General features: G+C 42.0%; 2 protein-coding genes across 2 annotated transcripts; both read left to right on the top strand.

Moving 5' to 3' along the window:
- The first annotated feature begins 2,204 nt into the window (after positions 1-2,204).
- On the top strand, positions 2,205-14,637 carry LOC142558320 (uncharacterized). The gene is made up of 6 exons (XM_075670469.1): positions 2,205-2,348; positions 3,523-3,620; positions 3,804-3,995; positions 9,904-9,995; positions 13,978-14,062; positions 14,460-14,637. Exons 1-4 carry the CDS (start codon positions 2,205-2,207, stop codon positions 9,989-9,991), a joined length of 522 nt encoding a protein of 173 aa, XP_075526584.1. The 3' UTR covers positions 9,992-9,995; positions 13,978-14,062; positions 14,460-14,637.
- Positions 14,638-16,806: 2,169 nt separating this feature from the next.
- LOC142557995 (uncharacterized) lies at positions 16,807-22,898 on the top strand. The gene is made up of 4 exons (XM_075670167.1): positions 16,807-17,313; positions 17,915-18,083; positions 21,253-21,329; positions 22,566-22,898. The coding sequence occupies exons 2-4, from the start codon at positions 18,050-18,052 to the stop codon at positions 22,839-22,841; spliced, it is 387 nt and encodes a 128-aa protein (XP_075526282.1). The 5' UTR covers positions 16,807-17,313; positions 17,915-18,049; the 3' UTR covers positions 22,842-22,898.
- Positions 22,899-27,543: the final 4,645 nt, after the last annotated feature.

Raw genomic sequence — 27,543 nt, 5'->3', positions numbered from 1 at the left:
GGATTTCTCTGAACTGCAACAGCAGATCCCAGTCCTCATTGCTCTCTGGTATCTTTCCTCCCAGGATCAATGTAATGAACCTGAGCAGGCACCACTTATTTGAAGCTGTTCCTGTTAAAACAGCACTGCCAGTGATGAAAGTCATGTTGAACGACACAGGCTTGTTTTTCAAGTCATTATGACCACATTCAAATGCAGACAGATCAGACAAGTCTTGCTTGGAGAGCAAGTCAGAAGAAAGAAGTCCTCTCAGAACATGACGCAGCAGACACTCTGCTCCTCCTTCTAAGATGCCATGCATTATATCTGGGGGTAGCTGACGGGTTACGTCAAAGTATGGAAGTGCTAAAAGTGGAGATACATCATTTACCCCATAGAGGCGTTTGTTGGTAGTGCCGTTAACAGCAACGGCTGCAAGATGCATCTTGTGCCTTTGTGCAGTGCGCAGTTTGCACATGTCTTCCGATGTTTTATCTGCCAGCTGGATCTTAAACGCCATACAGAATCTGCACACTCGGCCACGGCTGAAAAAGTAGGAGAAGCCGCCAAGGCGATTCAAAGACAAATTGTCGCCACAGATGCCAAAAACTAGCACTTGAGCACATTTTTTTTATCCTCTGTACTCGAAGCTGAGGCCATGCTCATACAATTTATTAAAGTCATCTAGCAAAGGCTGCAAGATGGCTGTCAGGCCATAAGCCTTGACATAGGTGTAGCGCACCAGCAATAATAAATAAATGTTCTGCAGCTGTGATCTGTACTTCACATGAAGGTTGAGCAAGCTGCAGTATACAACCAATAGCTTATGCATGCCTCGCTTTGGTCCCAAAGGGTTTGCAACTTCAACCTCATCTGTGTAGAGGAGTACCAGTATGGTGCATTCACTCCCTTCTCACATTATGTTTTTGAAATGTTCTCTGTATAAAAGGCCATCATTGAAGTCTTTGTACACAGTAGGTTCTGAAGCCATAAACTCAGGTGTGGTCAAATGAGACACAATGTCTTACGCTTTGCACAAAGCGTTCAGCAGCTTTGGTAGCGGCACATAGTGATACACGGCATTCTGGCCAACCAGCTGCTGCTCTGGCTCAACGAAGGGGAAATTCTCTTTGGCATACCTCTCCCTTTGTCGTCACCTCTTAATACCATTGAATAGTTGTGACAAAAAGGAGCACTGGAGCACAACACTCAAGGTCAGCTGCTGTCTGTGGTGCTTTCATAGCATGAGTGATTTCTTCAGAATACGCTTTGAGCACCAGCTCAAAGACGAACTCCAACTCGGTAAACAGCATCTCCACAGCAGTATGAGGTAAACTGTGCTGCTCAGTTACATTTTAAAAAAGTTCCAGATAGTTGACTTCGCCTGCTGGAGAAACTGATGAAACCCGTGAACTTGTGGGTTTTGCTTGTCTGATGAATCACTTGACGGCGCTTCGTCATCAATGTGGCAAAAGTCACTCTCTGAAGCTTGCCGATTTGGAGGCGATTCCCCGTGCTGAGATTCGGCTGCGTCATTTTCCTGCACTTGGAAAACACGTTGGAAGCTACTCCCGTTTTCTTCGAGCACACTCCTGTGACGACAATACAAGTGCGATCGGTAAGAAGAAAAGTTCGTGTGCGTACTCGCACAGCCGTTGATGCCACAAAACACACTAAAATTCGGTTCGGCGCTGTGGGTTATGCCTATGTGGTTCACGACTTTTGTCAGCTGAAAAGAGAAGTACGGGCACTTAGGGCAATACTTTACATCCATCGTTGTCTTTACAGAAAGGCACACAGCAGGTTTTTTAACTTTGCCTCACGTGTTTTTTCCGACCACTGCCTAGACGTAGTTCCGCATTTACGTATTTCCTTTCAGTTATTGCAAGGTCGCCAAAAAATATTTAGCAGTCTGGTGATAAATTTTGCGTAATAATTTGTTATTATAAAATGGAAATAATGCTTCATACAACACGGGCCGGCCCTAAGACGTGTTGTCAACTACTCTACCTGGTCGAGGAATATCTTCGCTTCACTGGCTACCGATGCCATATAGGTCTGTTTTCACGTGCTCGACCATCTCCTGTCTGTCAACACCTATATCGCAAGCCTTGCTTGACCCGCTAAAGTAATCACTTATTCGATAGCGACGCCGGCATTCTTTAGACCACTTATCGGGCTATCTTATCTGCTTCTTGCTGTGAAGGTGCTTTGCTTGTCGGGCCATGGCGTGCAAATGTTTGGTAACGTTTGGCGACAAGAACGTCGTCGTGCCTTTTGTTGGTCCTTGGAAGCGCGCACAGCTATTCGAATATCTGAAGCGTGAGCGGGCATTTGCCAGTATAGACTTCGGCAGCGCAACACTGACGGTAAGTGTAATTTCAATATATGTTTGCGGTGTCTCCAGTCACGTTCCATTGTTTGCCTTCAACTCGGGAGATTGTGAGGGTTGCATTCAGTTACCTACGGTAAGCTCAAAGTTAAAACATTCCGTTCCGTTGTGATTACTGATGTATTACGCAGTGTCAGGCAAAGCTAAGGTGCAACCGACGGCAGAAAGAAAAGTTAGACAGGTTACAGCGGAAAGAGTGTTGTAGACGCTGTTTATTGTCCTGAACTTTTTCCTCCCGTGGTCTAGTCTTAACTTTGCGTAATAAGATGAACCAGCTGGCCCAGCAACAAGTATTGATATGGTAGGAAAATAACTGACAGGGATTCAGACAACATGAGCACTGGCTATCGCATTGACAAGAATTTATATACATATACAAGAATGACACGTGTTGTATGCCAGATAGGCAAGGCACATCAAGACAACATGCTGCCCATGAATTCAACTTCATTGTAATGAAGGGCAATAAATGTTTGATGAATGCAAAAGGCACGACCTTAGTGCATATGGCATGTTTCTACTATGTCCTCATGGGCCTTCTTACCTGGCATGCACCACGTGTCTTTGTTTGCATACTAGTTCTTATAAAGTTTACTGGCCTAAACAGACAATGGTAAACAGTCGCACAATACTGTTAGTAACTGCACATAATGATTTTAAGGCGTGCAACATATATGCACTCCTCATAAATAAACCTAAGTAGCGAGTGAGACTTTTTTTCGGAAGCCTTGTTAACATTCTGACATTCACACCATGCTGTGACTTCATATATAAAATTTGACCGCTATGAATGCTCTGTGAACGCAGCCTGCAGAACTTTGATAACCATTTGATGCAGAGTTAGATTTGTAAACCTCATGCTGCTTCCCTTTACCAATTTTTGTTTCTTTTTATGAAACACCGGACCCTTACACAAAATTATACTGCCTGCAGTTACTAGATTACAGCTTTCTCTCCCAAATGGAGCACATTTCATTTAAAGTGGTCCTTGGGTTATTTCAAAACCTGTTCTAGATTTTATGTGTCTGACCACTGTAGTGGGCCCCGAGCTATGGCTTCCTCATAAATTGTCATTTTTTTTTTCGAACGCTTAAACTGAGGTCAAGGCTGTGTAGAAGTGTTTGCTCATTTGCCACAAACATTTTTGACAGGTTTTTGATGCCGACTTTAGATTGCATGTCGATGTGACCGATGACTTTATCATTGAGGACAAGTCGAAGTTGGAGATAAAAGAAGGGAGCCAGTATCGGTAAATGTTGTGCTGTATTTAGCAATTGTCGATTTCAAGAGAAAGTCCTTTAGGGCTGAAAAAATAAACAGCATGCCCAGCTGATTTTGTTAAACTGATGCAATTTTTTTACATGCACCTAACTTATTAAGGTTTCTATGAGCAAATTGTGCAGTATCACTCATTATTCTAAACGCATTGCAGAATTGTTGATGTCATTGATGTGGAGGTCCTCCCAGCTGCACCACAAGAACCACCTGCACGCAGAGTTTACACCCTGCCATCTGTGCCTGTAGATATCAGGTTAAGTATTGAGAAGCACCAGCCAGGCCGCTACTTTTCAAATCAACGCAGAGTGGTTGAGTGGCTGTACCAGGACCTCTGCACCTACACAATGTAAGCTGGCTAACCCTTACAATTTCTTCACTTCAGCTCATCAATGCATTGCGCAGTAGGGTGTGCTATTATATATATATATATGAAGCTGTATATATATGAAGCTGTGAAGCTGTATATATATATATATATATATATATATATATATATAGAGAGAGAGAGAGAGAGAGAGAGAGAGGGGGAGGGAGAGAGAGAGAAATGTTTAATGATCTGAAATGCAGTGTTCGGCCTGAGGTACATTATTCTGTGTTGGGTGGAGGGAAAGAAAGAGGGAAGAAAAAGGCGCATGATGGGTGACAATGATGAGGAAAACTGTGAAACATACAGTAAGCTATTTGCACTCTGCATTACCACTACAGGCCACCTTCAGCAGCATGCTGTGGAATACTAGTGGCACTGCCCACCTTTCAGTGTGGTAACAGCCGTTAGTTTGATTAGACTTTGATTTGCCTCTCACGTGGTGAAAATTACGGTCAGTGAACTGTTCATCCAACTTTACTGTACAACTACAAAGGAATGTGACAATCTTATGGATGTTTCTAATTAAATTTACCCAATTTCTTAAAGCAACTTTCTGAAGCTATTCTTTTTGTATACATGAGATTGATGCATTTGCCGACTCCCATGACGGGAAATTGTCACCTGTTGATTTGTAGCGTGAAGCTGCTAGAAAGAGAGCTTCCCAGTTGACGAAAAATTCTTCCTATGCGAAAAAAACTCCTGGACTGTGCAAGTACAAATTAGGTGGCATACTTGACATGGTAACTGTGCTGCCCAATAAGTTGTTGTTTGGGAGCTTACCCCCGAATGCAGAGATCTAACTTGGCTCGAACTTGACTCCTGGCATTCTCAAGACAGCTTCGCCGAGCATCTTAAATTGTTCTCGGGCTTGCGAACGACTTGGCTGGGTCGAAGTCCCCCCAAGTTTCAAGTCTGCTCCTGGACTAGCTTTAACCTGACTTCGTGCGTTATTCCAACATGGCAGCCTCCCGAACGGACGTCGCACGGAGGTTAGTTGCTTTCGAGTCATAGATGCAGCATTTTCACAGGCGCAGCCCTTGCTGAAAATTCCGCGACTCGCCCTACGTGACCGAGGGAATCCGATGGAGCTGTACGACGACGAACAATTCCTTGGTCGCTGCAGATTCACGAAGAACGCTGTACGACAACTTCTCGCTATGTTGCCTATTCGGGAAAGAGAGGAGAACAGAGGACAGCATGTGTGCCTCTCATGCTGCAGTTGCTGATGACTCTGATGTTTTACGGTGCTGGCACGTTTCAAACAGTCACCGTGAGTCTGGTCCGCATTCGTCAGTCAACAGTGTGCCGCGCAGTTGAAAAGACGACCCTGCTCATTGCGAAGCACTTGCGCCCGATTCTGGTGTGCTTCCCGCAGTCGTGGAAAGATTGATTGCGAGCATATTTTCTCATCTCTAATGGTTGCACATGCCATCACTAGTTATTAGTGCTCACGACCGTATTTATGCTCAGCTTGCCGAACCGTCACGCACTCATCTACCGAATACGAAACATGCACTGAGCATAATAAAAAGTAGCCCAAATGAGTCAGTCATGCAGAACATGTGCGCTTACCTGTTTTGTGGCGCTTTCGCTTTCCTTTCGGAGCTTCCTCCTTTCCGCTTTTGCTTCAGATTGTTCCAGCATTTTTTCAGTTGCAGGTGATCGCGCCGCGTAATCCCGTGGTTGGCATTATATTGTTTTGCCATTTCGTTCCATGTCTCGTTCTTCCTGGTCAACGACGCGACATCAGTTTCCTTGCATTCCACAATATGCTTGTATTCGTTCACGAGTGCCGTCAGCAGGCTCTTTTCGTCTTCTGTAAAACGGGGTGCTGTCTTGCGTTGCGGTGCATCCTCTTGGGAGGAGAGTGTGTGAGCACGACATTTCAGTGTCAGAGCCTGTTGAACAGGACAGCAATTCCGTACCAAATGCGGCCGTAACATGCGACACTTCCGTAACTTGTTTTCGTAACATGCGACACTTTCCTAGCAGACGACACGCGCTGCCAATGTGCGATGTCTATGACTGTGCCACACTCTCCCTCTTGGTCTCGACAAAGATTCCATGCGAAGTAGACAAATCGTTTGCACGTGTCGTTTTATTTATTTATTTTGTTTTTTATTGGGTGTTGTCACCCATATGGGTGCGGACAGGGGACTCTACGGCGCTCGCTACTCCTCGTTCGCAGCACATGTTGCAGTTTTTCTTGTTTATACTCCGACCTAGCGCATTCGAATAGGTCGGCCTTTTCTTCAAAGGGTCACGTAGCCCGACCAGAACAAGGGCCGTTGCCTTCCTGCTGGAATGCCTATAGGCAAAAAGAGACGCGCGAGCTCCCTCAGAAACCGACCGTATGCCTCGTCTCGGCCTCTTGCATGCAGTTGCCGGCCAAGACGGTGCACGAACGCCTTGCGGCAATCGAGAACAAAAGCTGTTGAAAGACCACTATACGAACCAACCATTTCGTTCGCTTCTCTACGGCCAGTTATATGAACGTGCAACAAGACCTCTAAGTTAAAAAGAAGCTAAAACCAAAATAAATGTGACTATAACATTAATTTGCACTCAAATACACTGTCGCCTAAAAGTGGAGCACTAACTTGAAAAAATTGTGAAACCTGCAACTCGAAAAGCGCGCCAAAACACCGAAATTTGAGGACCACTTAAACCCGCCGGTAACGGGCACTTTCCGCAAGCAAGACAAACGCGAGTTATTGTCATCTTAGTTGAAATCAAGAAAAAGAAATTGGCATGGGCAGGGCATGTAATAAGGAGGGAAGATAACCGATGGTCATTAAGTGTTATGGACTGGATTCCAAGGGAAGGGAAGCAGTAGCAGGGGGCGGCAGAAAGTTAGGCGGGCGGATGAGATTAGGAAGTTTGCAAGGACAACATGGCCACAATTAGCACATGGCCGGGGTAGTTGGAAAAGTGTAGGAGAGGCATTTGCCCTGCAGTGGGCGTAGCCAGGCTGATGATGATGTGTTATATCCAGGTTTTCGCTTGAACTTGCCGCTCGCATACAAGTGAAGGAATTGTAGGCGGCATCGTAACATCTTTGTTGGTGACAAAAAGTAATTATAATAATGTTTATATATTTCTTTTGTGCGCAGTATGGTGCCCTAATGCTGGAAGTTATAGCGGGCAAGCTTGAAAAAGTGTTGCATTGAGTAAACGTGTACTTCAGTGATGAAACAGCTTTTTTGAAATCGGAACAACAGCAACTGTCATCAGTGTTCGTTCATGTTTTTGCTGTTTTGTTGTTCTTGATTGTTGTTTCTACACCAAACAAGTAAGCATGCTTGTTAGGTGTTCACTGAAATGAGGCAACCTTCAACTTCTATTATCTGATCAAGTCAACAACATTACTGCCAAGACATTTTGCATAGAACTCGCAAGGTACTCTGTAAAATAATCATTTTATATTTTGTGTACCAAAATGTATGTCAAGGTCAGGGTGTTGAACCGGAAAAAGTATGGGTTCAGATCGGGTTTAGTGTGCTCCCTTTCACTCCATCTTGGATAAAGGTCTAGAACGGTTTGTGAACCAGTTGGCAACACCGAACCGGTCCAGCACAATAAACTTATCTGCTACACATTACACAATGCTATTGACTTAAACATGCTAACCTTAAACACTCCAGACAACACTGCTCAAGTGACTGCACTTGTAAGTTCCCCAGGACTTGTATATTTAAGTTTCACTACATTTCTTTTTCATGTCCAATCATGTTGTGCCGAGCTCTTGGGACAACCAGAAGTTTTGTCAGGAGGTGGAAGAAACTGTCCCGTTGGCAGACCGGAAAGGGCAATCGGTGTTGTTATATAAATATAAGGGCAATTCATTGGAAATAGCTACAATGGGCATGCTAATAAACCCGGCCATCTTTTGAGGACTGCATTGTGCGGCAAGCACGTGCAGCAATTCGTTGCATCCACTCGCAATTCTCCATGCTCATTTTCCTGCATTTCTTTATATTGCTAATCATACTGAGAGCGAGTAAAACACTAGAAATTTACTCTGATGTTTGGAGAGAGCAAAATATGAGCCTGGTCGAATAGAGGAAAATAATTAACCATCAAATATGAATTGAAGTGAACTAAAACAAATAGTTTCTAGAGTATGTTCGGTAACAAAACTTATTTACATGCATGTATTCTACATGTGACAGGGCAAGGCATCATCTGGTGCACAATCACATTGAAAGTTATGATTATTAATGAGCTCTACTTGGATTCAGCTAGTGGGTAGTGCAGTGCTTGTTGAGTTGTAGGCTACAGTATTGCGCATCATTTTGAAGGAATACAAACTCGTTAAGGTTGGCAAAGCAAAAAATTGCTTTGTATAAACCAAAACAGCGAATTGACAGGCACTGCTTAAAGGGCAAGAAGCACTGGCGCAACGGTGGGTAATTATTTTAGATAAGTTGACCTCCTTCACACACACACATATATATATATATATATATATATATATATATATATATATATATATATATATATATATATATATATATTTTCAGGAATCTAATTGTCAACCCAACAGCAGCAATGTACCAGAATCACTTAGATGAGTCTCCATTTGGATCGGTGGAGAGTTTTAGCTTAGAGGACGCAAGCGGCTTGCACTAGGGGCCACGGTACGGCGCATGCGCAGTACCGTAGCCCCTAGTTTTTGCGTATGCAAGCCGCTTGCGTACTTTAATCTAAAACTCTACTCTCTCCATGAAGACTCTAACTAGTGTTCTTATTTATACTTCGAGCTGCTTTGTTCTGAACCCATAACCAATGTATATATATATATATATATATATATATATATATATATATATATATATATATATATATATATATATATATATATATATATATATATATATATATATATAACCCACAACCCACAACCCACAACCTTCGCGAAATGCGAAGGTTGTGGGTTCGGTTCCCACCTGCGGCAAGTTGTTTTTTCATCCACTTTAATTTCCATTAATTTATCGTTTCTTTATTTCATTTATTAAAACACAAGTAATTTCCCCTATGTTGTCCTTGGTGTCAATGTTTGTTGGCTTCTTATGATATGACTAATAAAAATCGGGCCCCTCGGTTAACCCCCTTTCTTCTCGTTATTACATAACGAGGGTCTCGAATCCGGCAACATTGATGCCTTCAGGTATCATATGTGGGTTTATTGACCAGTTGCCTTCACCCTAAAAGATCACGTTCTCGTGACGCCTGCGGCAAAAAAGACGTTCCACGTCCGCCGCCAAGGTCTGTGAGTGGTGGCACTGGCTAACACTCCCAGGGTTCTACTAGGACACATAAATACCCAAGAAAGTGGATGAGAAAACGGCGCCGTGGTAGCTCAATTGGTAGAGCATCGCACGCGAAATGCGAAGGTTGTGGGTTCGGTTCCCACCTGCGGCAAGTTGTTTTTTCATCCACTTTAATTTCCATTAATTTATCGTTTCTTTATTTCATTTATTAAAACACAAGTAATTTCCCCTATGTTGTCCTTGGTGTCAATGTTTGTTGGCTTCTTATGATATGACTAATAAAAATCGGGCCCCTCGGTCAACCCCCTTTCTTCTCGTTATATATATATATATATATATATATATATATATATATATATATATATTTTGCTAAGGTTTCTGTCAGGTTCAGGCACATTTGAGAATATTGGTTCAGGTTCAGTTCTGGCCGAACTTCCAATTCGGGTACGGGTTTGGTTCGACACCCTGGTTCAGATCACTTATGCCACCTCGTTACATCATATAAAAATAAAGAAAATATCTGGCAGCCATCTTTTGTTACATGCAATATCTTTACCAGTCAATAACCTTTGCCTTCTCTTCCTTTCCTTTGCTACCACTTTTGCCTTGAGCAGGCGCAGCAGTTATGTGGCCCTTCCTCTGGACAGAGGTGGGGTGCACTCTTCGCTGCTGTATGACAAGGAGGATCTTTGGGATCAATGACAGGGTGATCAATTTTCTGATCCCTCTGCTGTGTCACTCCTTTTACTTTATGGGCATGTCATTGCTGTGAGATGTCTTCATGCTTGCACTTCATCCTGCATGGTTATGTCTGTGATGTGCTACTGTGACAGGTTTATTGAGCTGCCATTGTGGCTCTTGTTCTCCTGTAAAAGCTATAAGAAGACTGTTTTTCAGTTGTGGGTATAGAAAGAAGATTCAGCAGTTGAGGTAGTAGCTTCCTCGCATTAAAATCTTGGAACATTTTTGTGGGCAGGTATCGCCCACCTTAGTAAAACAGCAGCAGTCAATGTCTACACCACATACATAGTTTTTTCCTTGTCCATGCTTCGAGTACAGGATTTCGAGCAATATAAGTCTGTAAGGGGCTAGTTGACTTATTTTTCACTTGATTGGTACATACATTGGTGTACATACATAACAAAAGCTTATTGGATAAAAGCTGCGTTTGAACACCCCGATAAGCCACACTACCCCACATAAAGACAGAAGGCAACAATGTAGCAATGTTTTAATATAGTACAAATCATAACATGTGATGTAATCAATGAGCAATGGTGAGTCACCACCCCACCTACTTTGTTAATACTACCAAGCTTAGAATGACAGTAAGTTGAGTTAGTTGGTATGGATTCATAATTTGAAAGCAGACTCAAGGGAAGAGGATGAAGCACAAACGCAGACTATCAACTGAAAGTTCTCTCTGAGGCAAAAAAGAAAGACACAGAACTTATCTACGCACACTTGGGTAGGGTAGTGCCGCCTGTCGATCAGGAGCAAGACAGTCGCTGTTTTCTCTGTTTTATCCTATTCTGTTGGATGCTTCACATACACATTATCATAATTACTCACCAACTTGCCCAACTGTCAGCCTTGCTAAACGCCGTTACTCCATATGTTGTCATACCGCGTGCAAGTATACTTGTAGCAATGACAGCTGCGTGCTTACTTCCTGCACGGTATAAAAAGAACGTTCTTTTTTTTGCTTGAAATAGGTGCGGACGGATTGCTCGTTTCACTTCCTTCAATAATTTTGTGTTGCCATCGTTTTCAAGCAGATATGAAGCGTGAATCTATTCCCACACCGTAATTTGTCACTGTTTTGTAGAGCCAGCCACCTTTTTTTTCTTCTTTTTTTTAACGAGCGTTTGCCTTCTAGAGAAGCTCTATCGTCAATACCAGCAGAATGTATTTGCAGCACCAATTCACAACAAAGCTGTATAATAAAGGCACAGAAATATGAAAATTAACCACAGGATTTGCTTATACAGCATACAAATAAACTGAATCAGACTCTCGGCTAAAATCCTTTCCACAACAGGCCGTTATTCTGCACCCATGCGTTGCAAAGGCTAGCAGTGGGCGACACCGTAGCAGATGCTCTGCACGTTATCCTACTTTCCACATAATTGGGTGCTGACGGTAGACAGCACCATGGTCTGTCCTCGGTGCCGATACCACAACAAGGCAGGCAGAATATCACACCAATATAAAGTTCCTTTCAGCTGCGGCCGTTTCTGCGTAGGGCAGGCAGGTCGTTGTATTATTCAGTGACTAATAGAGCATAAAAGATCTCTGGTGTAGGCCTGCATGCGTTCCTGATTGACAGATGGCACTAGCGTACTGGAGCATGCACAAATGAGTTTTGTCTCTTTCTTTTCCACCACAGAGTGTGCTTTCAGTTGATATTTGGCATTTGTGTTGTCTCATTCTCTTCTCTTGTGTCTGTGTCTGCACGCCTACCTTTTTTTCAAATTATGCTTCTAAGCATTTCTTGTACCATAAAGGATTTAAGCATGTTTGAAAAATCTGGTAGCACAGAACACAAATTCCTGTAATGGCACTGACATGTACTGTGTTTATCTAGGAGGCAATGCTGTGAAGGCTAGGGAGACTTTCTTCACTGCTTGCATTTGCGACCAAGAAAGTGAAAAATATAAGTTCCGTGTTTTCGGTGCAACTCATATACAATCTTATTCTTCGAAAAACTGCCATTTTCAAGGGAATGTGACTTATGCAAAGATGCGACTTATAGACCGAAAAATGCTCTATGTATCAAGTAATTCTATTAAGTCTCCTACTTGTGCGTCAAAAAATGTGACCCATCTATTACATGAAAAGCTTCACAGTTGGAAAATATTTATCACATCATGACCAAAGTGACCACAGCGCACCGCTAGGTGTTGCAGCCAAAATAGCAGGTCACCTTTTCAAAGTGAGAAGGTGTACAACTATATGAAATTTGACATAAGATTATGCCAGAAGTGTTGTTTTAATATACCAAGAAAATAGTTGTTCTGGAGAATGTGCTGATAAACAGCTTCCCTGCAGGACAAGCCTAGTGAAACTTCCATGACTGCACTACTTTCTCGGCTTTTAAAACATTGTTTCCTCTGTGTGGAGGGCAGCTCAGTGTTAACATGATGCTAGCTTCTAGTACTTTAAATTATTGTGGAACCCACCAGAGTCTTAATAATACCATGCAAGTGTCAATGCCACGGCATTACTTCATAACTGTGCGAGGGCACAGTGCATACTCTGGTGAAAGTATTTTCAAGGTTGTGTGTGCAGCTTGTGTGACGCATAGTGCATGTGCAATTATGAAGTGACACACTTTATATGCTTTCCAAGTTCCTTCCATATTTCTGGACTTGCACATGTGTGACGGGGTGAAGGTGACGAAACAAACTTAGCAGCACATATGAGGTTATTCTTAGGAATATATAGTAACAGTGGGGCATCAGAGATAAAGCAAAACCATGCTAGCTGCAGAAACCCAGGAAAATGTGTAGTTCCTTGGTTCTTTCAAATTCCTGCAGTCCTCTAGCTAGCACTGCATTTCTTTCATATCTTTTAGTCTCATACCGAGAAGCAGCAGGCTAGTGAGCGTATTTCTGTATGCTCCTTAAGGTTGGATTTTCCTGAGATAAATATTTGGGAGTTCTTTTCTTTTTGCACTATATGACTTGGTCTTTGCACATTAAACTAACATGCAAGAAGCCCTTCGACGCCTCGATTATTTGCAGTGCACGCTTCGATCCACGCCAAAACACACTAGGCTATTAACTTATATAACCCTAATAAGCGCAATATTGGAGTATGCCTTTATCACATAAAATCCCCATCATAAAAAAGACGTTAAATTGTTAGAATCAGTAGAGAAAAAAGCTGTTAGGCTTATCTGTCGTCGTTATGATAGATATTTTTCAGCCTCTTGGAACCTTTCTAACCTGAACGTTATCACACTCCAGAAATGTCGCACTTTGATTGTTTGAAGTTTTTGCACATTTATGCAAGTTCGCCATGTTGTTCTCGGCATTACATTTCATTTTCAGCCCCCTAAAATACTCCTCAATATCATGCTCGAACTATTTTTCCGCATAGTTCTCATTTAGACTTGGTTTTCTGCAGTTTTTTCCCTCATATGATTCAGTGCTGGAATGCTTTGCCTGGGAATGTACATGAATGCCCTTTAGATGAATTTCTTACAGCTATTAGTTGGAATGTAGCTGTGAAATTCATTCTTGTCTTCCTACTCCTGCTATAGCCAAATGTTTGGCTGCAGTATATACAAATAAATAAGTAAAGGAAATAAGAAGCTAGGTTAACATATTTGGAACAGGCTTCTTCAATTATATTATTACGATATTATTACGAGCCGCCGTGATAACGACGAAGTGGGGCTGTGCCCCAGGCGTGAGCGAATGTCGGCCTGGTGCTCTGGCTCCAGTGTAAACAGCCTGTAAATAGTTTCTTCCGTCTGTGTCTTTCTGCACGTAACATTCTGGTGGAGGTGAGGGATCTTTCTACACGTAACAATATGCTTGCTTATGTGCTGCACTTCCACCTTGGATGACCTTCTGGTATGTAACTGTTGAGGCCACTGACATTTCGAAAAAGGCTCTGTATGTGCAACTGCCAGTGTGGTTATAATTAGTTTCTGATATATTTTTTTTTACTTGCTATAGGTACCCAGGAAAACTTTACGAAGAAGCAGCCAGGGAGCTCATCACAAAGTTCCCCTCTCTGGCTGACTCAACAGGAACTGGATATGTAAGCACATGTAACATTTTCTGTGCTGTCAATGCGCAAAATAAGTATACAGGTCCAAAAGTTAGCTGGCACACAATGTGTATTATAAATTTTTGTTGTTCAGTGTCATATGCACACTACAGAGCAAGGCAATGCCCTGGCACCAGTTGTAATGTTGGCTGTTACATAGAAGGGGCAGGGCAACATGCTAATCAATTTTTGCGCTGGCCGCAACATTATGCCGTAAGTGGCAGCACCATCATTAATAGCCTGGACAGCACTCAGCAGCACGCATTGAAATGTACATGATGGTGCTTAACTGTGTTCAATTTAGGCGATTTTCCTGCTAATTTATTGTGTTGACTGTTACTTCTATTATGTGCAAAAAAGTTTCAATAGTTGCTTAATTTATTTCCAGGACTCCTGGTGGGTGCAGCTCCGCTTTAAAGCTAAATATCAGAGGAGAAAGCTGAAGACACAAGATGAGGCCGCTGGTTCCCTGCCTGTCAAAAGAACCAGGCACACTGAGGAGGTTGCACAGAAGCGAATCTCCCGGCCATCTCTTGCATGTATTGAAGTGTCTCATTCTTTTGAGGACAGTCGTGCTGTTTAGGTAGCACTCTATTCTGAACATTTAATGGGCTGTACAGTTGTAAAGGCATCTGCCATAATATCCTACTTAATGAATACCAAAGTATTATGCAGGAAGGATTGGTACCACCAAAATTTGACAATATGTAATTAAGCTATTATGAATAGTTATTTTCTAATCATGTAAACTGAAAAAACATATTTGAATGCTTATCTGTCATTTCGACTGAGATATTTATCGAGGACATAATTGCTTTCATGTAGCAATCTGCCACAGCCATATTGGAGGAACATAATAAAGAGGCCATAAGAGTTTTTACGCGGTGGGGCTAAAACAAAAAACTTGGGTTGCTTAGTATAAGAAATGACCAGATTGGTGTCCCTCTGATAAGTGCAGGTGTCAAAAAGGCCAAGTGATGACACATGCAATGAAGTGCAAGCATGTTTCTTTTGTAAAACAAGAACGACAATTATTTGGACATTTGAAGAAGCTTGCTTTTGAAATGTCGGGATAGCATATCTTCTTCCATGCGAGAAATGCACTCTCCTTTTAAAGTTCTAAATGGCACATTGTTCTATTTCCTGTTTTCTGGAAATAGGCCCCAGCCATGTTTCAGTGTGTGCTTGCATGTGTGGGTCCATCCCCATTATTGATGTCCCCACTCAGCGAAGAACCAACAGCAGTGCCCCTACCTGTCCCCGTCTTATAAGAACTAAACACCACCACCTTCCCTGCCCCCCTTTCTTTTATTGACAACTTTGACTTCCTTCACCCTACTCTATGCGCCAGCTTCTTCTCATCTTCCTCCATTGCCTGTCTAGGAGAGTGACCTTTGCTTATATAAATTCACTGCTAAGCAGACCAGTTGTTGCTTTGAGGCAGACGAGTCCCCTTGTCAATCTCGGTAACATTCTTTGTTTGACCATTGTTATTTGCTTAAAGGCCACATTTTCTTCTTAAGACATCTTCACACGTTAGTATTTGGATGTAATGCAAGAAATATGTTTGTTTTATAAAAACCTTGTGTTATAACTTGAATTTTATGATTTACAGTCGAATCCGACTGTATCGAACCCATTTAAGTCGAATTATTCTATATACTGAACAATTTCTGGACACAGTATAGTTACAATGAGTACATATAGCAACAATTACGCTTACATCGAGCAAAAATAGCAGCAACTCCCGATATATCGAACGTCAAGCGGCAGAAAAGTGCCCCCAGAAGTTGGCTTTCCCTCGCAGTGGTGGGGAATCCCGGCGGCGCAGCTCCATCCAACCGCTCTCCCTACCAAAAATGCGCTGCCTTGAATGAGCAGTCGCCACCCCCCTGCAGAAAATGATCTTTGCCCTCCCGCAGCACTTGCTCAGACAGCCAATCGTTGGCTATTGTGCCGGCATCGCGCAAGATGGCGGAAGTGCGAGTTGTCTCGCTGCTTTTCTGGTTAATTGAGTGCGCGCCTTGTGTGCCTTCTGCCGCAGTGTTGCCGTGATGAAGCGGTGGAATTTGCCTTTCGTCGTGAAGCTCGAAATTTTAAATCGAGTTGAACGCGGTGAGAAGTCGGATGTCCCCACAGCATGCAAGATTTCGAGGAGCACTCTCAGCATGATCTTGGAAGAATAAGGCGGAGATTAGGGCTAAAGTGGCCAAACTCGCAAACCCAATGCCCGTGGTGCCCGATGCGTACGCACGGGCGTGTACGAGTGGTTCATTCAAAATTGTTTCAGCCGTGCCGGCACGGCTTCTGCGTGCTTGGTGATGACTGTAAATTCTGATAAATGCGACGAACCCGTTGCCGAAGTTTGGAGTCAGCTGTCAGAATTTTTGGAAGCTGTTGACAAACCAACGGTGGATAAGTTTGTGAGTGCAAATAATGGTGTCGCAACCACGGGAGAGCCCGAAAGCGAAGATTACATTGCTGACATTGTACCGAGCACAAGTGAAAGTGGGCACAATGAGGAAAGCAACGACGGTCCTTTGCCCACATCCTCCGAAGTTATTGGTGCGCTTGCGCTAATCTGGTGCTTCTGCGGGAATGCGGAAGGTTGCGGCCTCAGCTGCTGCGACTGCGACTCCTTAGACAATGTGGAGAAGTGCGTGGGTCGCAGACAGCGAAATTGCTCAAGCAGAAGAAAATGGAGGACTGTTTCATGCGAAACTAAGCTAGGTTCACCACTAAAGTGATTTTACAAATGTTATGCACTTTTATGACATCTAATTATTTAGCGGGCTTATATTGAATTATGCACTATATCGAACTGATAGGTGTTTCCTTTGCGAGTTCGATATAGCCTGATTCGACTGTATGTATTTTTGTTTTCCAGACTACCAAGGTTTATTATGAAAATAGATTGTAGTTTAGGCCTTGTTCCTTGCAGCCATGCCATTCTTTTTGTGTGTGGGGTGCAACATATTGCATAAATGACATGAAAATCCTGTATTTCATAACCGCGCTTGCCTTTCCAGGCTCATGACATCGGCGATGCTGAGGATGACATGAGCCTACTCATGCATGTGGTGTCCATGCAGAAAGAGGCAAGGAAAGCCTCTCCAGACACCATTTACCTCTTAGATGCTATGATGCGCACATTTGCTGAGAGGAGGAAGTGGATTTCAGAACAAACGCCAAGTGTTAAGGACATTGTTGAAAAATATCCGGCCCTTGCTGTTGGCTCCGTGGTACGCATTTGTTGTGCATTCTTTTCTCACACGATGCACATTTTCAGTGCGACCTAATGCATGCAATCTTCAATGATTGAGATAATTGCTTGAGAACTTATAAGCTGTACAGTGTTTAAGGACTCTGCATTGACCATGTCGCCAAAAACTGTCTGCATGAAGCGAAATCGGCTCTTCTGTTTTTATTCAATTTCTGTAGTTTCATGGTATACTTGGGTCAATGTCCGCATATTCTTTCCTGCTTATGGATTTTTACATAATTTAATGTAGTGAGCTTCCTGTAATACCTAAATTTCTGCCAATTTCTGTAAATCTCGGCATTAAAGCATCAATTCTACCCTTTCTTCTATTCCTATCCTACTTCTCGAGCCGCTGTGAAAGATCTTGTGATAGAGGAGGTGGCATCCTATTTGATTCACCAGGCTGTTTTCCAGTTGTAGATATACAAACATCACAGTCCTGCGAGATTATTCACCATTCCAGTGTCAACTTAAGGAACCAGTTACCACAGCAATTGAAGCACTTCTGTAGTGTCTGACACCATAAAGCTGCCTGGAATTCTTGCTCTTAATTTCTTGCTTTCTAACTTTGTACTTTTTAGGTCCTCCAGGAATTTAAAGCAAAATGTGACCCTGGTTGACGCATTAAGAGGAGTCCTTGACCCAATAGCCCACAAAATTCTTCAAAGTGCCCAGAAGAAACGCCACCTTGAAGATTTCCTTATAGACTGGAGAAAATGAAAGATGGCGTCCCCCAGCCGGAGCAGAACGGTATGTTTACTTTCAGCAAAGGTACATTAACTTCTTGTTGTGCCACATGAAAACATTTGTATCATGAGATGCCAACAAACAATGACACAAAGCACAGCGTAGGGGAAATTATTTGTAGTTTCTAATTGAATTAAAGAAATGCTAAATTAATGGCAATGAAAGTTGATGAAAAAACAACTTGCCGTAAGTGAAGAATGATCCCACGTTTCGCATTACGCGTGCAAAGAGAATGACTAGGATGGACAAGACAGCACAAAGCACAAACTTTTAACAAGATTTTATTGCCATGCAATGCCAAGGAGCATACGCAGCGGCTGATGTGGTGGTAGAACAGGCAGCCGACTTGCCCTGCTTTCCCCGACGCCTCTGTGCACATTTGTATAGGGTCATTTCAGGCAAAACGCCCCAGACACAAAAAGTGACCATCATTGATTTTCTTGAAAAAAAATGGGCTAGATGGCTATTGTGTGAATAAGGTTTCACCAAAGTATTTTTGTTACAGAAAATGTTTTGCTTACATGAGTGCTCTTTGAGATTTCTGCAAAGAAGCAAAAGTTGGTTGGAGGTACATATTTTTTATTCAGGTCTGAATCTAGGTGCAATAACAGATTGTATTGGCATCCTTCTTTCATATGACATCACAATTGAATGCATTTTAGAATTTTCATTGTTTTCTTGGCTCAGTAAAAAAAGAATCAATAGAAGTTGCGTTTTCAGAAATCTTTTCTATAAACTTCGTTGCTGTTGAGCTACCATAATTTTTCTCCCGTTCTGCCTCTTGCCATACTGTATGCTAAAAATAATTCGGAATTAATAATAAAATTATTTTTTTGAAGAATACCTGCAGAGTTGGCAAGAAATTTAATTTCTTGTGATATTCAAGCCAAATTTAAGCATTGAGACGCTCCAGATCAAGATATTTCAAATATCTCAATATACGCACCGACCTCTTAGCTTGTGATTCAGAAATTTTCGGTTGAGTAAATTTTGTCTGAAGCGAGAAAACAACTTTTGAAGTCAACAACCAATATCACTAGCAGGCACTGTGTATATGCCACTGCTGTCGTCGTCTGTGTGTTGTCGTCTGCTCTTCTCCTCGTCATCTGCCACCCAGCCCTCAACAGCTAGCATACGGGGTGATCATTTTTCAGTTTTATTTAACTTTTATAAATTGGCTACTGCAGATACCGTAATTCTTGTCCTTGAACTGAATTGTTCAGAGGGTTGGACATTACTTACATCAAAAATCGACACATATTCAACAAAATAACAAATGTTTGCTAATCAATTTCCTAATTGAAATACGTATTGAAATTTACACACTGTAGCTGGTGAGATTGACAGGTATATCCACTTTGAATGAATTTCCAGAATGCCACCAGTTTCGATATGCGCCATCAAACTCTCCGTAAAGATTCACTGTTGGTCCGCTTACTTTTCTTTAACAAAATGCTTTTATGCATTGAAGTACAAGAGTAATTATTTCATCCCATACTTTGGGAAGTATTTTGACATCGGTGTCATTCTGGAAATTCATTCTAAATGAATACGCCTGACAATCAATATGTGCCGTACAATAACTAATTAGGAAGTTCATTAGTGAGCGCTCGTAATTTTGTTGAAGATGTGTTTCGATTTTTGGTGCATGTACACCTCTCTGAACAATTCAGCTCAAGGACTAGAATAGTGGTATCTGCAACACGGGATTTTTGAAAAATTCCATAAAACTGAAAAACGATCCCCCCATATACTAGCCATAGTCTGTTGGGCGGCAGATGACAAGGAAAAGAGCAGACAACGCGCAGACGACGAGAGCCGCGGCATGCATAGAGTGCCTGCTGGTGATGTTGGATGTCGACTTCAAATATTGTTTTCTTGCTTCAGGCAAAATATACTCGAACGAAAATTTCTGAATGGCAAGCTAAGAGCTTGGGGCGTATATTGAGCTATCTGACATACTTTTATCAGGAGAGCCTTAATGCTTAAATTTGGCTTGAATGTTGCATTAAATTCGTTTCCTGCCAACTTTGGAGGTATTCTTCTCAAAAGATATATTTATTAATAATTCCAAATTATATTTAGCATACACTATAGCAACAGGCAAAAAGGGAGAAAAATTAGAGTAGCTGAAAAAATAACGCAGTTTATTGAAAAAAGTTATGAAAATGCTACTTTTATTGCATTTTTACTGAGCCAAATAAATTGTGGAAAATTGTAAAATGTATTCAATTATGACGTCATATCAAATAAGGATGCCAATACAATGGTCTAAAAGAAAGGTTGCTATTGCACCTAGTTTCCGACCTGATTAAAACATATGTACTTGCAGCCAACTTTTGCTTCCTTGCGGAGATCTCAGCGCTCACATGATCAAAACATTTTTCGCAACTAAAATACTTTGGTGAAACCTTATCCACACAATAGCCATCTAGCCCAATTTTTTCAAGAAAATCGCTGATGGTCACTTTAGTAGGTGTCTGGGTTGTTTTGTATGAAATGACCGTATAGCAATCTGCTACTGAGTGAAAACCAGTGCCATTTCATGGAAATGCAGCACCTGCTGTCACCTAGAGTGAAACATTTTTAATTAGCTGTGTGCAGTGCGTTTCCTACTAAGCTCATGCTGTCATTGGCAAGAGAACCATGTCTACATGTATGCCTTGGGAGTGTCTGTACAGTAAGGTTTTTTCATACGTGCTCTACTCCTGACCATGCATCAGTGTAGTGACAATGAGCTGCTTCCGTTTCTACAAGCGACATGCACGTAGTGGTCCTGCACAAGGACTCAGCAGCACAGAATGTTTTGGTTATGATCTATTAAAAGCGTGTAGTGTGCCTGCAACTGTGGCAACGGTGCTTCGTGACTTACGTCATGTGCATGCTTCCCAAGCTTGAGGCAGGTGGCAAACACTATATCTCAGCATCGGCACCCCTGCTTGTGGTTACCACCATTATTAAAGAGCAGAATGAACAAAAGCCTGTGGCTACTAGAGATTTAGGTTTTGTATATTCAAAGTTATGGGATGCAAACTGCTGTGCATATAGTATATAATGCAAACAAAAGAGAGCAAGCAGGATGTTGGACTTCAGTATGCGGCAAGAGGCTGGTACATCTTTCATATTTGCCGTATTTATTAATCTTTCTTTTTACCACCTTGTTATTTTTCAGACTTGATGCTCACCGCGGCCATATTTCTGCTGCACAGCCTGGTGAAGGAACGGGTTGAGGCGTTTGTGTGCAGTCGAGTGAGTTATTTCATTCTTTTAGGAACACATTAGGATGTTCACAGCTGCTGTAAGGTACAATGGTTTTGCCATGTCCGGTTGTACCTTTGTTTGTAAACAGGCTATCAAGGTTGATAATGGTGTATGAGCATAGAATAGGTACCTCAGGTATAGCCATGTGCCGGATATTTCAAATGCAAGGCATTTCTTAAACCCAGTAATTTATTATAAGCATAAAAGACCTATTTCAGGCCTGTTCTAAAGTTCAGGATATGCATATTCCCACAGCAGCAGCAAAATAGATACAAGAAATAAACAGCAGTGCAGGGGGAAGCAACTTTTGCATTCATTATTTTAACGAGACGTCTTGATGTCTCATTAATAGGGCATTTCCTAAACTGTAGAATAGGCATAAAGTACGCATTTTATGCTTTTTATAAATCACTCATTGTAGAAAATGCCTTGATTCGAAAAAGCAACATGACTATACCTAAGGTGCCTATGCGATTTATGTGAAAGTGCAGAAAATTTTTTGCAGCATTTATTTAGAGCAGAAAAGCATCTCTAAAACAATCTGAGCGCTAAGAAAGCAATTCATGGGCACCTATGAATCCGTATAAACTTAGTGTGCTTGATACAAAAGGCTCCTAGCAAAGTCGAGATCACTCGTCAGCCCCTGTTTTCTTAGCAACAATTACTTCTTTTTACTAAAGTTTACATTTTTTACGCCCTGTGAAAAATAAATTCAGTGGAGACAGTAAATTATGCAGACAGCTGGGGAACATGGGGCTGTGCACTCCTTATGCTAAAGTTTCTGTGGTGGTTGAACTGTGCAAGTTCACTGGTAACAGGATGCACTTTCTGCAGTGTTTGTTCCAGCCATGTACTTGCATAACGTTTCCAAATAAGTGGTAATTCTGTTTGTGTTAGTGTACTCTTGCAAGGCTGCTTCTCAATACATTTTTCTGGGCACTGTAAAACTTAATGTCAAGTGCAAATTATGAAATTATAACTGCTCATATCAGCATCAATAAAATTAGTGAGCTGATCAAAAAGCCACTGAAAGTTTATCTGATGAGATTTGTTCACTGAAAAGAATATTTGGGGTAGAAATTAGCAGAAAGAAAAAAAAATGTATGCCATATTTTGGGAAAAAATTAAAATGCCTGAACCGTCATGTATCTTACTCTGAATACATATTGCTTTTTTCTGAATGATATTACTCTTAAGGCCACTTGCAATGCATCACTCTTCCAGGAGCCTGAAGCGGTGCACGTTGTACCGACTGTCACATACACCGGCAACATTCTGGAGCTGCCAGAGTTTACGGTCCAGCTGGAAGCGCTGGAGATCCAGGCGCCCAACCTACTACAAGCTGTCGCCACACAAATGGCATTGTACTGGACTTTTGACATAGTTTTTTGTGCAAAAGCACAGAAAACGTTTGACCTGCAGTGCCGCCTGATTGGTGTAAGCAGTGGCATACAAGCGACATCACTTGTCCGTGTGGCACAGACTTTGCTGAAGCAGTAATGTTTCATAGCATTTATGATGCTTGAAAAATAAATTATTTTTCACACCCGCACCCCACTTTCTGTTGTGACAATGTTTTGACCAAGTTGCAGCATGCAACCCTCAGCCAAGGCAGACACTCAGAAGGCTCTATATGGAACGTTTGAGGATGAAACATTAATCCTCAGTGGAGGAACAATTCATCCCTGGCAGTGCAAAGCTAGTGTAAAAGTTGGTCCTATGGGAGAAAGTGGTGCTCCCCACTGGATCATCTGCGAGGATAAACTGTTAGTCCTATAAGACAAATTGTTAGTCTGAGGGGGAGGATTGGAAAGGATGAAGATTTAGTCCTTGTGGGGAGTATGTACAGGGATGAATGTTTAGTCCTACAGGACGAACTGTTAGTCTGAGGGGGAGCATCTTGAAGGATGAACATTTAGTCTTTTGTGGGAGCATGTGCAAGGAGCATCTGTTAGTCCCCTTGGGAGCAACTGCTAGAGGAGGAACAGTTCGTCCTTTTACAGTTACTCTCGAAGGGACGAATGCTTCGTCCTTCAGGGACTAATCGTTGTGGCAATGCACTTGCTCCCCAAAGAGACTAACCCCCCTACCCTTTTTAGTCCTTTTTGGCTTAGAGTGTGGAATTGCCAAAGCCTAATTCCTTATTGAACGGAATTAACAAATAGTAGCAGCAAAGCAAGCCTGTTGTCAACTTTCACTTCTGTTGGCAGTGAAGTTTCATGAGCAAAATGGATTCAGCAATGAAATGAATGGCACCGCAGACTTTTGAAGAGTTGAATGCTCAGAATGCATACACTTTGCCCATGTCTGTTGCACATCCCCATTGCTTCCACCGATGAAAAGACTCCTCAAGAACAGCCGACTCTCCGGAGGTATCAAGTACGACGCCATTTTGAAAAGGCCACATGACGACGATTTTGTTTGCTTCTGTGATTGGCTGGCGAAGTAACACAACTCCGTGCGGTTAAAAATAAAATTATGGGGTTTTACGTGCCAAAACCAGTTTCTGATTATGAGGCACGCCGTAGTGGAGGACTCCAGAAATTTTGACCACCTGGGGTTCATTAACGTGCACCTAAATGTAAGTACACGGGTGTTTTCGCATTTCGCCCCCATCGAAATGCGGCCACCGTGGCTGTGATTCGATCCCGCGACCTCGTGCTCAGCAGCCCAACACCATAGCCACTGAGCAACCACGGCGGGTTTCCGCGAGGTTTGTGTACCTTAGTTGCCGACTGCTGATATTTTTTTAGTTGTATTCTAATAAAGTAATCTTTATTTTACACATCCGTTTCTTTATTTGTTCTTGGCAGTGTTCTTCCTGCGCAAATACATTTGACATAGTTCCTTGTTTGTCAAGTAAAAGAGAGGTGTATCGCACAGGCGTACCTGTAAGATACACCTTATTTCATTTCTCGTTTGTGGGTTTACGCGTTTTTATGGCGAATGCTGGCCGTTATTCACATTTTTACTAGTAAAGTACCCCCGCTCATTTGCATAGAAGTTACCTTGGGTTGGCCCCCCACCCCCGAAAAAAATCGTGGGTACGTGCCTGATATACATATTTACAGAATTTTGCCGCGGTTGCCTCAAAACATTCATGCATGCTCTTTTATCTCCTGCTTGCTTTAATACTACTGTTGCAAAGTTAAGCGTAAAGCCGCTGTATTTTAGCTTTTGGCTCACACATATAAACCTGACTAAGACCATATCGTGCATTTTTCACTTAAACATCTTCTTATAAGTAATAATGTAATCTGTGCGCGGTGAATCACACCCGACTTACTTTTGTTCCCCAGATGCCTGGAATTCGCTTCATACAGTGCTACAAGTGTGGAAAGAGAAAGTACACGCTAAGGTCCTTGTTTCGCCACTTCCATGCTGAGCATGGACACGAACAGAACTGGGTGTGTGGACTTGACGGAGACATTATGGAGCCTACAGAAAGCATGTTTCAAGGTACCATTCAGGTCTCCTTAAAGGCACTGAGGATATGGAAGAGCCACAAGGGACAAAAGAAGGTGCAGACAATTCGGAAGATGACATTGAGGTGGTTCCTGGCAGCAGTGAGGGGGACGAACCATTCAGTGCAAACACAAGCTTTACAGTGTCTGGAGAAAGAAGTTCAAGCTTGTCTACTGATGAGTGTCCAAACTTATTTAAACAGTTTGCGCATCTACAATTGAAATGGAAAGAGGGAAAGCGCCTACCGAATGCAACACTTCAAGAAATATCCGCGGATTTTGTGATGTACCTTCAGTCTTTCGTAGCACATTGCTCTACTGATGCTCATGGTGGCTTCAAATCTGCCACAACATTCATTCAGAATGACATAGCAAAGCTCATTAATGATCGGGGACGTGAAAAATATCGAAAGTTCTGCATGAACATTGTAGAACCACAAACTATCTGTCTTGGTATGGACATTAATGGGAAGAAAGAAGTGTTTACTTATGTTTCTGTACTTCAATTATTAAAGAACTTGCCCGAAAAGTCCTCAAGCTGACACAAGAATTAGGTCAAGAAATTCAGGGGATTATCTCGTTGACGTTTTTGATGGCAAAGCATTCCAAGAGCATGCGCACTTTCAAGGAAATACAAAGAAGATGTGTATCCAGTTGTATACAGATGAGTTTGAGGTTTGTGATCGCCTCGGAAGCATACGGGGAAAACACAAAATAGTGTCACTGTATTATACACTTCTAAATGGCCCACCAGAAACAAGGTCACAGCTTTCGTCCATTCATTTAGCTGTGCTAACGAAGGAAAAAATTGTTGTGAAATATCGTTTAAAGCAAATTTTACAACCTCTTGTTAACGGCATTGCACATCTTGATACTACAGGCATATTTATTAATGAAGAAATCTGCACAGGCTCAGTTTTTTTTGCCTGTGGAGACAACCTTTCTCTGCATCGACTGGGAGGGTTCAGATGTAGTTTCAGCAAAGGTGTAATATGTCGCCACTGCATGGCTTTGAGCAGTGAAATAGGAAGGAAGCACAGACCGGCAGACTTTGTTGAAAGAACGCCAGCTGCCCACAATCGCCAAGTAAGTCTACTTCAAAGCGGAGTTAACTGTCTCCCCGTATATGGCATAAGGAGTGAGTGTGCTGTTAAATTTTCAGGTTTTCATGCGACGCAGCACCTTCCCCCGGACCTCATGCATGATTTGCTTGAAGGTATAATTCCATTTTTGCTGAAGCACGTTCTCCTTTCTCTAGTGAAAAAAAGAATCGTTACTTTAGAGTATTTGAACTCTTCAATTGTGGGCTACTGCTATGTTGAGAATGACAGGCGTAACAAACCTGAGCAATTGTCAATGGCAATGTTGCAAGGCAGTATAAAAGGAAGTGCATCGCAACTGTTTTGTCTATTTCGATACTTGCCATTCTACATAGGTGCACAGATTCCAAAAGGAGTTGAAGAATGGGGGCTTTCCATTTTGCTGCGAGAAATAGTTGATATTCTCATGAGCCGAAGAGTCACTATGGAATATATCGCTTATGTAGACCGCCTCATCTCTTGCTTTTGCGTTGACATGACGCAAGTTTTTCGAGATGTATCTATTCCTTGTAAAATGCACTTTCTGATCCACTATTCAATGTATATGGAAATGTATGGACTAATTATAAATGCATGGGCAATGAGATACGAAGCAAAACGTCAGTATTTCAAGGATTTGGTCAGTAACTTGAAGAACTTTAGAAACATTACATCGACCCATCACGTTTATGAGATGTACCTGCAGTCTTGTGGCGATCATGGTGCAGCCTTTAGAACTGTAGGATGTAAAATAATCATAATGGAGAATCATGTAAAAGAATCATGTTGGAGATGCCTTCACAGATAAAAACAATTCTGTCTTCGAAGAATATCAGGGTAGGAGAGGCATTTTCTCTTAAATCTTTGTGCCCTGGCGGTAAAATGTACACAGTTGGTAGCGTTGTGGTCACCTTTGTTTGTCCAGTGGAACCAGCTTTTCTTATGATTAAAAGCATTTTTTTCTGTACAGAGGCACATTTTCGCATATGCTCAGAAGCTGGAGCCAATCAACATGACGAACACTTTCATGCCTATATTGCCAGGAAGTGTCCGGAGTGCATTGTCATCAAGAACTTGACTAGCCTTTCAATGGATGTGCTAGCGATTCATAGTGTAGGAAATAGGACTCTTGTATGCCCACGCCATGCCATTATATAGGTTGTTTAATTAGGTGTAATATATTTTATTTAATATTAACCTAAAATGTGCTCTTCGATAACCAAGCAATCATGATGATCTTTATGTATAATACATCTCTCCCTATGCAGTGTATCTTGCTATCAGTTTGTACACTATTAAGGCAGTCTACAGATTATGTTGATGTACTCTGGCGAGCTTATACTCAGTATAGTCTTCTATTTGTTGTTACCTTTGTGCTTTAAGGAACGACACATTACTTTTAGCAAGTTTCGCATTTAGAGTGCTTGTTTCTTTCTTATAGCTGTTCTTACAATTTCATGAGTTACTGGTATGGCCAGTACATGTACAATAAATGTGAATAAGCAAATCAGGAACAAATAATTCAATAATAAATATTGTCCTGGTTCTTTGGCTTGGGTGTTGCTGGAATGGCATACTACTGCCATCCTGTTAGCATGTCTATACTGTATATCTGGTATATATTATTGTGTTGCGGATGCCACTGCTTCACTTTCTGAA

The sequence above is a fragment of the Dermacentor variabilis genome, chromosome 9 (genome assembly GCF_050947875.1).
Source record: "Dermacentor variabilis isolate Ectoservices chromosome 9, ASM5094787v1, whole genome shotgun sequence".
In the NCBI taxonomy this organism is placed as follows: Eukaryota; Metazoa; Arthropoda; class Arachnida; order Ixodida; family Ixodidae; genus Dermacentor; species Dermacentor variabilis.
The sequence above is the reverse complement of the archived record's forward strand: the minus strand, read 5'-3'. Positions and strand labels throughout refer to the sequence as shown.